This window comes from Nannobrachium achirus (assembly GCF_963921795.1).
Source record: "Nannobrachium achirus genome assembly, chromosome: 1".
Taxonomy (NCBI): Eukaryota; Metazoa; Chordata; class Actinopteri; order Myctophiformes; family Myctophidae; genus Nannobrachium; species Nannobrachium achirus.
Genome location: NC_137810.1, coordinates 29,499,853 through 29,511,854, shown reverse-complemented (window position 1 = coordinate 29,511,854; position 12,002 = coordinate 29,499,853). Strand labels below are relative to the sequence as shown.

The following is a 12,002-nucleotide window of genomic DNA, read 5'->3' as shown; positions in this document are numbered from 1 at the left end:
GCCACTCACTGCTCCTAAGTCCTGTTAGTAAGATAACCTTACAAAATGTCAGGATAGTTGCTTAAGCATGTTCTTGCAAAAGGACTATTGGGTAAAGAAAACATAAAACGCTAATGTGTAGGTAGTAGGTACACACAGTTGTTACTTAATTTCCCCTTGAGAATTATCAATCAGTTAGGGAGGGGTCGTTTTTTATTGAGGGGTGTTACTGGAGGAAAATAGGGGAGGGTCATGCTATTTCAATTTCAGTCCTAGGGAGGGTCTGCTGATTTCACTTTGAATTCAAGGGAGGGTCATGCAATTTTTCAAAAGCAAACAATGGCTCCAGAGGTACAGGCACTTATGCAACCATTGTCAACAGCCTTCTGCTTCATTTAATGACAAACCCTGGGTGCCATCCCTGGAAATGCCCCACAGTCACTGCAGTTAGTGTGAATGAACTGAAGTTGCTGTGTTTATACTACAATGTATTTTCCTAAAACAATGGAGAGCTGTGTAAGGCAGCAACAATGGTTGTCAGAACGTTATCCCCCCTCCGTAAAGTAAAAAGTGAAAAGGTGCTAAAAAGAATTAACGACCGCTCGTTGAAAATGCGCATTTGACCCAGATTTGACGACAGGCAATCAACAGCACAAAATGAATGGCAGCAGTTACAAGCCTTCTCTGTGTTGTGCACATGTGTCAACTGTTTAATCTGTAACCTAGATGTCAAATAACCTGTTCTCAACCTGTGAAAACTTCTCACCTTTTATGTGATGTCCACGTTGACTTTTACACTAGCAGCACTATAGGCTACTCACTGTGTGTTACTTTAGTTTGGAGAGTGTGTTAGTTTATATTTGGAAATGTGTTTTTGGGATGAAGTGCAGCTGGGATCTCAATGCATTATATTAGCCTATTCATTATTGTTCATTGCTGCTGCCGCCCGCACCCGTTTTTAACCATAAAAAAAACCCTAATTATTTACAGTAAAAAAAGAAGAAAGAAAAAAAAAATCTCTGTTCTGTTCTCGCCACTGGTTAGGAATATAATAATATAGGTTTTATAGGCATAATTTTACTGTGGTAAATGCCATGTTGTAGGGGAGGGTCAATCTTTTTTATTTTAATGCTTGGGGAGGGTCACTGATTTTTTCCCCAATTGAGAGGGAGGGTCATGGCATTTTATAAAAGGGCTTATACCTTTTCTCCAGTAACACCCCTCAATAAAAAATGACCCCTCCCTTAGCAAGACTAATCATTTTCACATGTTGAAATATCATTCATTTGTGCAGTGAGTGCTATATCAATTCAAAATCATAATCACACAACCATGGAAAAGTGTTTATACTTTTATTCCTAGCAATGCAAATAATAGTCATTGTCAGCAATATGAAATTTCTACATTTTGGTTTGACATGGTAGAAACATGATTCTTTCAAATGTAAAACTGTTAAATCACTAGAGTTTAAATTCCAGCAAAAAAGGTGCCTGATTCAAGGATAGCTATGATTTTTTCTTTTTTTTAATGTATGATGTGGTCAGTGGTTTTCATAACAGAATATCAAGACAGGGAATATAAAAGTTTTTTTTAACCATATATATTTTCAGCTCCACACACTCTTACACTTTCAAGTAAGTAATTTGGCAAGAGTCCATGGCAATAGCACTCGTAACCTTTTATCACAGTACCAACAAACAGAATAACCATACCTCAAAGCGTTTAGTACCTTGCATAATCATAATAATTGCCAAAATAGCCCACATCCATTAGTTTACTTTTTTAAGGGACCACAGAGGTGAGGACAAAAAAAGAACATTATGCCTCTACCCTCACATAGACAAAAGTTAGCAGATAAGAAAACAAACATTTACTGAATAATATGAAACAAATGTTTGAGGGTAAAGGGAGGGACACTTGCATACTTTTTTTTTGTTTATGCTGCTCTGTGAATCATGTCCCAACCTTTAGGTGTCCTCTTAAATCACGCAGCACTCAAGCACAACTATTTTTCGAACCGTTTAGTATTTCTGCCAAGCTCTGGTATATAAAATATGGCTGTCGAGTTTGGTGCTGTCTTGATCCCTTTCACATGACATGAATCTTCTAGTAGCACATGAATACTTATACAATCTTTGTCTGCGATATATAAAACATGAGGTAATAATATAAGACAGGGGTGTGACTGTCTGAGGAACCAGGATGTGTGTTAGAGGTCATGTATTATACAATCACCTCCACTTCCTCTCTGCTTGTTTATTTGCACAGTAATAGCTAGTGGCCAGAACGGTATAGTACATTATACACAGTATAATATAGAATGTCCATGACTGTTTAGCATAAGTGCAACATGATTCACATCTCCACATCTGTCTGCACAAAATGATAAACAGGTTGACGTTGAAAGTTATATCAGTGGTATGTCAGTCCAGCTAAAATCCACAGTTGTGACAACAAAACTGCTCTGGAGATGTTACTGTGGGCTAGCACTGCCATTGTCAGCAACATGTTCATTTATATAAGCAGAGAGTACACAACAGAGCCTGACCCAAACTGACTCACATAAAAGGTCATATGGGAAGAGGTAGTATGTAGGCACATGGCCTCATGTTAAGAGTCTGTATTTCAAAGCCCAGATGTCAGTCCAACACGAGACAGAGAGAGATCAGATCTAGGTCAGACAAAAAGGAGAAGTGCTGCAAACACGCAAATCATGGCATCATCATTTGGTTTCACTCGTTTCCTCGTTTGGTTACATTTCGTTCACCGGGGGAAAATTGAAATGAGACACGTGGGCCCTTCACCTATTAATGCTGAACTTCCTCAGGAACCTCAACATTGAACAAAGTCAGAACATAATTGTCCTCTATGCTCACAAGAGAACCATTATACTCTGGGAAGAAAAAGGAAAAAAATTGCCCTCTTTTTCTTTTATGCATTTATGCTTTTAATTAGTTTTATTTTAATCTAATTGTCGCGAGCTGTAGGTCCTCCCTGTCTGATCTAATTCCATCTCAATCTACTGTCCCGGCGCGTAGGGCCAGCTGATAGAGCTCCCTGATAGCTGCATGTCTCGGATCAGCGTCTCGATGGGTGTTTTGCCCACCAGCCTCATGAAGAAGAGCTGGGAGATGAGGTTGGCTGGCACAGCCCGCAGGGCCGGGAGGCGCAGTAACAGACGGCCAAAGCGCTGAGGCTGATTGGGGTACTGCAACCTCTCGTACTCTGTCAGAGCCACCTGCGCCTTCTCCTGGAGAGACTCCACGTGGGCTGGATCAGTCAGACCACATGCATCTGTGAAAGGAAGGAGAATATAATGACATGTGCGACGCAACTGAAACTTGTGGTTCTAAAACTATTGAATTTCAAGGATCTTTAGATCGGTATGCATTATGCCACCATAAGCCCTATTTCCCCCTGCAGCTTCCTCTGGGCCTGACAGCTGCAACCCACACATTTGATTTTACAGCCTTATATGCCACCTGGCCTGGCAGAGATATGCGCTCCATGGAGTGCACTTTTCTAGGTCTAAATCATACACGATTGCGTCATTCAGATTCCTGACTTTTTTATTTATTTTTTAAGATATTTCGTTGGCTTTTACCTTTATTGACAGATTACAGTATACTGACAAATGGTTTAGAGAGATGTGGAGTGACACGTAGCAAAGGTCGTCGGGATCGGGAGTCGAACCCGCGACACGCTGTGTTTTCTGATTCATATAGATGTCAATTCTGCTTAAGACATTTTCCTTTAAGCTGTATGAGTTTGCAATGGCTTCACAGTAACACTACATGTCTAGGCAAGACTAACCACGGGGCCTATACAGTAAATGAGCTGTCTACCCTGTCTTGGTATAATAATTAACCAGGTGAGAAAGGTGTAGATTCAGTTTGCCAAACTCACCAGGTGAAAAGAGTGCGATGGCTTTGAGGCAGCTGTACTCTGCTGAGTCCACCTGCAGCCTCGAGAGTTTGTCCACCTGATCCTGGAACACCCTGATCTGGTCCATGAAGGACACCACGCGCTCTGCAGACATGGGCGAGGAATGGAAGCCAGCCGCTGCTAGCAAGGGAGCCATGTGGAGCGGCAGGGCAGACTGGGCTGCGTTGAGGATGAACAGTTCACTCCAGCTCAGCCGTAGCAGTGCCACCTGTGGACAGGGCCAGGTTCAGAGCAATGAGATTACAGAGCCTTAGCCTCGGAGCACAGAGCACTGAAAATGAAGAGGTAGAGTCTGCTTTTTTTTCCAGGTAAAGGATTTACTTTATTATTCGCAACAACGTTTCGATCTCACAGGATCTTCATCAGGTCACACTGACAGAGCACTGAATACACCCTAAAATGTCTTAATCCAGTGGTTCTCAAACTTTGAAATTGGAAGGTCTCCCCTTAACTTGTCTTTGTTTCAAATGTTTTTATTGTCTCCCCTTAACTTTGACAGTGTACAAATGGAACCAAATGGACTGTCAAAGTTACAGACTTGTAAGGGTCAATTTAGAGTGCCCCCATGAAGAAACCTAGAGAGTCCCTGAAATCAACTTTGAGAAACACTGTCTTAGTCAATCACGTAAAATGCATAATGTGATGCATGAGGCTGACAAACCACTGCTTGTATTGACTGACCTGTTCTGACACAGGCAGCTCTGGGAAGTAGGGGATATTCCTGGCCCACTCGATTGTGCTGAAGAGGAGCCGAGCAGCCAGCTCGCAGATGTTGTCGATGCCCATGACCGAGCCGCCGCTGGAGGAGCCCTGCATCTGTCCCTGGCCATACGGGGCCCCATATCGGCTGCTGGGGTAGGGCTCAGCACGAAGCAGCTGGGAGATGAGCTCTGACACTGGCTGGCCATTGAAATAGTCGCCCCCCATATGCACTGGCCCTCCACCACCACCACCACCACCACCACCTATCAGGGAGGTGGGACTGATACCTGAGTGAGATGGAGGGATGCGCCCTCGCTGTACTGCTGTAGATGAATAAGAAGAGAAGAGATACAACATGATTATACGGTATATTAGAGATCTAATAACACTTGTAGAAGTCCCACCCTTTCAATGCTTGTAGCAGAGAAGCCTTGTCTGTAGCCCAGAAGCCAGAAGCCCTTGGCCAGGATTCAGGGATGATTTCCCTTTGGCTGAGCACTGAGCAGTGTTGGAGCAGTAGATTATTTCGTATGTGGTAGATCTGGGTTTGAATGCAGGTAGTTACAATATGCATCAGGTTTCCAAATGGAGGGATCAAAGTAGGATGAGGGTAACAGGTTAGCCCTGCCTTTGGCCCAGAGGCATAATATAATTTTTGCAAGTGGGAGTTTCCAATTTGGTTTAGGCCTATTGCTAGATATTTGGTTTCCCACTTTCCCATTGTGAGACCTGTGATCGAATTAAGATGGTTATACGGACCCACTTGCAGCACTGCTCTTCCCATCACCTCCAAGAGGAACTTACTGTATGGCTTGCTGTGTTGTATAGTCAAAGCCACGAACTGCAGGGTATAAGATAAACGATAATCGCTGCATTTGTGTTATAAATTAATAATAGGCCTATATCATTTACTTTGGAAATCAGCCTTGGCCCTTTTGCTGTAATTTGCTCCCAATGATTAGCTATAGGCTAGTTAATAACTAGGCTAGTTAGTAACTAGCTAGTTAATAACTAGCCTATATCCTAATCATTGGGAGCAAAAGGCTCCTAGAAGATAGACTAGTAAGACTACTAATTTACTACAACTTTTTTCATTTGTAAAAGAGCGAGATTTCCCCAATCTACGTAATGAATCACACCTGTGGTGCTGCCTCGGCGCCGCCGCTGCTGATGCGAGTTAACAGGTGGTGGCATTATAGCAGTAGGCTAAAGGCTAGAATAGACGACCCTGGGTTCAGTTGTTTGAAGTTTTGGAAGCTTGACTTCCCTATTGTCCTACTGACTCCTACAAATGGGCCTTGCTTGCTTGGTTGGAGGAGGTTCTTCTGACTTCTTGCAATGGTGTAGTTTCGCCAGTCGCGTGACCAGTCTAGTCAAACGAATCGATGGGGGTAACATCGTTGTCAGATGTCGCAGCCAGAGCTGTCACAAACTCACATCCAAACATAAACACCCATCCATCCGCAGGTAGGTAGACTACCTCAGTCTTCTAACCATTCTCATTCATTGTTTTACTCTTACATTTATGCGTTCTCAACTCTTTACGATGTTAAGATGTAGCCTAGTTCAATAATCAGCTTTTTACTTTAAAGTTAGTTAAAAGCAGTAGGCTAATAATGCATAGGCCTATAGGCTATTGCATTGCTAAATTGTAACAGAAAGATGCAATTCTGGGAAATTGCAAGTGTGGTTGCCTGACGCGAGTCACACTTGCAAATTAATTCCGTCCTTGTCCCTTTTATGCCCATATATGGAGATCCCTGATGTCATCAATATAAGCCCATATCTTGGAATTCCATATCTATGACTATGACATCCAGTGTTGTTGGATATTACTCAGGAGAGTACTTATATTACTCCATAAAAAGTATAATTATATTAGTTATTACTTGGAATCGAGAGTAATATATGACATACTAGTAAGATACCCCAGGGCGACAAGCAAAATGGCGAGGTCGCGCCATGTCTTGGCCGTCTGGCCAGTGATATCTAACATATAATTAGAGAGAGAGGTCAGTCAGTCACAAAATGCATTATCTATTCACTCGCTTCAGCGACTGATCTCAAATTTAACATGGCATTGGTCATTAGCATTATACACACGGTGACGGAGCCCGAATTTCATTTATCCCAAATTCTAGCGATTAATTAGCGTTTCTTCACTCTACAGCTCTACAGCCTGTTGTCAGGGTTACGGTCTGTTCCTCCAGGCCATGGGATCTGTAGCCCCGGGCCCACACACACCTCTCTCACAGTTAGGAATGTTGCAGTCTCTCTCTCTCTCTCTCTCTCTCTCTCTCTCTCTCTCTCTCTCTCTCTCTCTCTCTCTCTCTCTCTCTATGGGTCACGCATGCAATGGGTGATGTGTGTCTCATCTTCCAACGGGTATAGAAAACTTATGTGGAGCAAATACATCCTCATACTTCTATTCACCTAATTTTGCTGTTAAATTATTTGTATCCATCATAAATATACACTCCTCCATGGGCTGCTCCTTACATTATGATGCTCCCACATATTCTCACGCACGCACCATGCAGTTACAGTTACTTTCCCCAAAACCCACACTCTGCACATATTTTGCAGCACATGAACGGGTAAGGTCTAGTATATCTAATTTTGATGACATCAGGGATCTCCATATATGGGCATAGAGTGGTTCCCAACTTCCCATGATGACATCACAACATACAATCCTTTTTATGCCCATACATGGAGATCCCTGTCTGAACCAGCCACACCACTGTGATGTCAGATCATGTCACCTGTTTATGCCCATATATTGAGATCCCTGCTCTGAGTATCTGACATCACTGTGATGTCACCTGTGAGCTGTGATATCACCTGTGATGTCACAGTGATGTGTCAGGGGAACCACAGTGTCAGGCGTTACACGTATACATACGGACAAGCTGTGCCAGTTCTGACGGTAAACTACGACCTACGTCGCAATTATATATTAATAAGGGATAATGTTCGCACACGTATAATGCTCTCCCGTCGTTTCGCCCAGCAGGGCTTTCTCAAGTTGAGAGTTGAGGAACTTGAGAACACGTTTTGGGCATGTGCATATGCTATTCCTTTGGTTCGCAATTATATATTACACATTACTTTTTGCCCCTGACCAGCAAAAAAATATGGCCCAAGTGTGTGCCACCAAAACTGTGGGAGAGTAGCGACTAGCGTGGCGAAATAAAGTTTATCTGGAAAAATGGATGGATGGAAGAAAGTCGGACAAGTAGTAGTACTATAGTCTGGTTGCCCTGCTATTTTCGCTTAATGTTTGCCCAAAATAGGGGAATAGGTTGTGTCCTGCTAGTCCAGCAGGTTTTGTCCACTGACTGTTTAAAAACCTTTTCACTCAGGTCGCGACCCCCCAAAAGAACCATATTTGATCTGGGGAGTGGGGACCCTCCACCCTGACAAGCACTTGGAATTGGTGGCATTACATTTTTGGGGGAACCCCCCTCCTCCCCGTTTGGGAACGAACCACTGATATACGGTAGGTACAAAAAACAAACTTCTGATGTAAATGTAGGCACTTGTTTTTCTGGTACTATGCTAATAATGTTGCATTGCTGCAGTCATATTGCCCTAGAATATAAAGCACAACAGCCACAGGGACTTGAGTGGGAGTGTGAAAACATGCTTTCATTGACAGTATAAATATTTAGGTTTGAACGTTGGGAAAGGTCAGGTCTGTTTCTATCAGAATAAGCACATTTGGACTGAATCAACTATTGATACTATAAGTGTGTGTGTGTGTGTGTGTGTGTGTGTGTGTGTGTGTGTGTGTGTGTGTGTGTGTGTGTGTGTGTGTGTGTGTGTGTGTGTTACAGAGTGAAGGAATGAAATCTGTGGAGGTGGAGCTACTGGGATGAAGCCCAGATACTGTAGTAGAACTCTGCATTTGACACCCTACTCATTTTGGCTGACCCTGCCTGACCCTGCATAGCCAATAAAGCTTCAGTAAGACAGCTTGATACCTTCTTTGCGCATGCCAACGCGGAAGCATTTCTTCAGGCGGCAGTATTGGCACTGGTTGCGGTGATGCTGGTCTATTTGACATTCTCGGTTTGATCTGCATGGGGAAAGCAAATAAAATACAAAAGCTTGAGATAATGCCTACTGTACCAGGAGCATTAATTAGATAAGCTTGCTGTTGCATTACATTGAATGTGCTTTAAATGTAAAAGTGTCCTGTAAAGAAAGAAAACAGAAACAGTACTTGGCTAACCCCTCCATCTCACCTCTCTCTCTGTGTGACCCCTATGATGATTGAACTGTGTGAGCCGGCGTGTTTGAAAAACTATCACAGCCATGACCTTTGTAAATCATCAGCTCCCACACACCCTTGTTGACTTCTCCAGAAGAGGAGGCTGGCTAATATTTTAGAGGGGGCCCTTTCAGCCACACAACTGACAACCGTAAATGAAACATTCCACTTGGTGTTGACCACACTACTTTGAAAAGAAAGGTTAATTTAGGTTGTTTGTGTAGGTTGATGATGGACTAAGGACCGAAACATCCGCTCTCTGCGTCCGCTCTCTGTGTTATTTTCATCATGTCATTTTTGCACTTTTATAAGTAAAGACATTTTTTGGAATCATCTGCGCGAGCCCCTTCTTTTAGTTTATGATTGTTTGTGTAAGCCAGGTTCCATGTACATTTTTGTTCAATCTGTCAAGAATAATAGGGATATTACACACTAAAGACCTTCAAGTCTTTCTGTTTGTCTTCTCTGACCTGTTACTGAGACAGACCCAAGGTTGGAACATGTTAAAATGAGGCCATTGTGGAGTGAGAAATTACATCATATATATATATATATATATATATATATATATATATATATATATATATATATATATATATATAGTGGTTATTACAATGGATTAAAAATAAATAATTTGGTGTGACATTGTGAACCACATGCAATTTGAAAAAGGATTTGTCCACTTGAAACGTGAAAACCTGACCATAATGAGACATTATACTTAAAATAACAAAATAACAATGAACATTATCATTAAGGTCCTGATTGAATCTTCTTTACCTGCAGGAATAATTGAGGTTTCGTCTGATGCTCCGCTTGAAAAAGCTCTTGCAGCCTTCACAGGTGAACACACCGTAGTGCTTGCCACTGGACTTGTCCCCACATACCACGCAGTCCACCACACAGGCCTTGTCATCGTCCCCTACGTCCACATCGCTGCTTCCGGCCTGGGGAGAGCCCTCCTCCTCGTCCCTCCTCAGGTAAGCCTTGTCCCCAAGTCCATTAGTGTCCCCGTTGGGGTTTCCCCATCCCCCGCTCACCATGGCCATATTATCTGAGACACACGGCCGAGTGAGTGAAACATACATACACGGAGGCTCTTATGTCCACTCCTCCCTTTGAAGTACCCTGCTACTACACTGTTCTTCACGCAAACATATGCAAAAAGTTTATTTTTTCATATTATACCGGAATGGAATGTTTCCAGACTGAAGATCAAAAGGAAGATGAAAAACAATACACATGTGATATAAAAAAGAAAGTTCCAAAAGCTGTGTTGCTGTGTTGTTGACCTCTCCCCTTGTCGTCTGGTTGTGATGACCTGCAGGTCCTTCCTAGTGCTCTACTTCTCTACCACTGCTCTCTTCTTCAGCCTTTTGCTCTCTTCTCTTCTATTTCCACCCCTGTGTTGTTTGCTGTGACCTTCAGTCAATGGCTCCTTAGGTCTGGGAGAAAACTTCAGACACACCGAGTGGTTCAGAGTTCAGGCAGGAGAAAAGGGCGCAGCATGCCCTTTCACAGGAAACAATAAATTACACTTTGACTCTCTCTCGCACTATGTGTCTCTGTTTCTCTCTCTCTCTCTTTCTCTCTCACACTCACTTTGTCTCTCCCAAGGAAGAAAAACACCATCTACCAATAAGCGCAGTGAACGGGGGTAAAACGGAGCCCCTTGTGAAAACGAAAAGAAAAGGCTTGAACGCCTGTTCACTCCTCTCTCTCTCAGCACACTACTTTCTCCCAAAAGGGCAAGCAGGAGGGGAAAAAAGCTACTCTCCTTCAGGCAGGGTTAAACTGCCCTGCCCTCTTACCCAACTTTAAACTAGTCCAACCTGTTCCTTCTGTGTAGAAATGTTATCTGCTGATCTGACAGGGCAATTCTAGTCCAGACTTACTCTTGACTTGCTGAGGCTTACAGGAACAGAGGTTACGAGAGCACGCTGTTTACAAAAGATTTGGAAATGGAATTCTGTTTTTTTCTCTTTGGTATTCTGAAATGAATATAACGCATGCTCTCCCTCACAGCATAAGTCTTTATACTCTGAAGGGCTTTGGTTCAACAACACCTTGTAAGACACTGAAAAATAAAAGATCCAGAAAGTTTGTTGATGTTGTTTCCAGGCTTTAAAGTGTAAAAAAGCACGGGGAGTGTAGTCTCTCTGTAACCATTGCAGGATCAAAGTTCGTCAAGAAGTCCTCTTGTTCAGTTGCTCGTTGTGAAATGATGTCTTGTTGTAGTTCCTCCAACTCTCTGAGCTTTGTGGCTTCAGTGGCTCAAAGGTCATTAGCACATACACACACGCACCCACCCACCCACCCACACACACACACGCACTCACACAAAAACACAGTTCAGAAACTGTCTTGCAGTTCTCTCTGCCTTCCGTAGTGACTCCTCTGCAAAAAATTTAAACACTCTCTCCCAATCTCTTGTTTTGTTAGTGCTTGTCCATCCAGCAGTAACGACCAGAGGCCCAAGCCTCTCTGCATTCCCTGGAAGCGAGTCAGAGTGTACTATTGCAGTCTTTACTCTGCTGCCCGTCCCTTTTCCGCCTTCCTCCTGGCCCCTGCAGGAATAAATTAGGCAAACAAGCACAGGAAAAACACGGTCACAGACCTTGGTGAAATCCAGCCGCTGCTGTGTGGGGCAGACCAGATAGCCTCTTCTGCTCTTCTCTCTCTCTCTTTCTCTCTCTCTCTTCCTCATTCCCTCCCTCCTTTAGCCTAGAGACAGCGTGTGTCTGTGAGCTCAGGGATTTGACACTGCTATTCAAGCCCTCTGGTTGCCATGGCACTGGCTGCCTTATAAGGCCAGTGGAGTCAAAGAGCACAGAGTGGGCTGCAGCTACTCCCACACACACACACACACACACACACACACACACACACACACACACACACACACACACACACACACACGCACGCGCAAACATACGTGCACGCACGCACGCCTACACACGCCTGCACATGCACGTCTGTGCATTCCGTGTGCACACACACACACACACACACACACACACACACACACACACACACACACACACACACAAAGAATGCATGCCTTGCTGCCTCACTGGCTGCTTGTTCCCTCTGTAAGCTG

At 43.5% G+C, this 12,002-nt stretch overlaps 1 protein-coding gene across 1 annotated transcript; it reads right to left on the bottom strand.

Annotated features, from left to right (window-relative positions):
• Window positions 1-1,361: 1,361 nt before the first annotated feature.
• On the bottom strand, window positions 1,362-11,558 carry nr2f6b (nuclear receptor subfamily 2, group F, member 6b). The gene is made up of 5 exons (XM_080734081.1): window positions 9,683-11,558; window positions 8,613-8,707; window positions 4,606-4,949; window positions 3,886-4,132; window positions 1,362-3,273 (listed from the first exon to the last, which is right to left on the bottom strand). The coding sequence occupies exons 1-5, from the start codon at window positions 9,988-9,990 to the stop codon at window positions 2,999-3,001; spliced, it is 1,269 nt and encodes a 422-aa protein (XP_080590207.1). The 5' UTR covers window positions 9,991-11,558; the 3' UTR covers window positions 1,362-2,998.
• Between the last annotated feature and the right edge of the window lie 444 nt (window positions 11,559-12,002).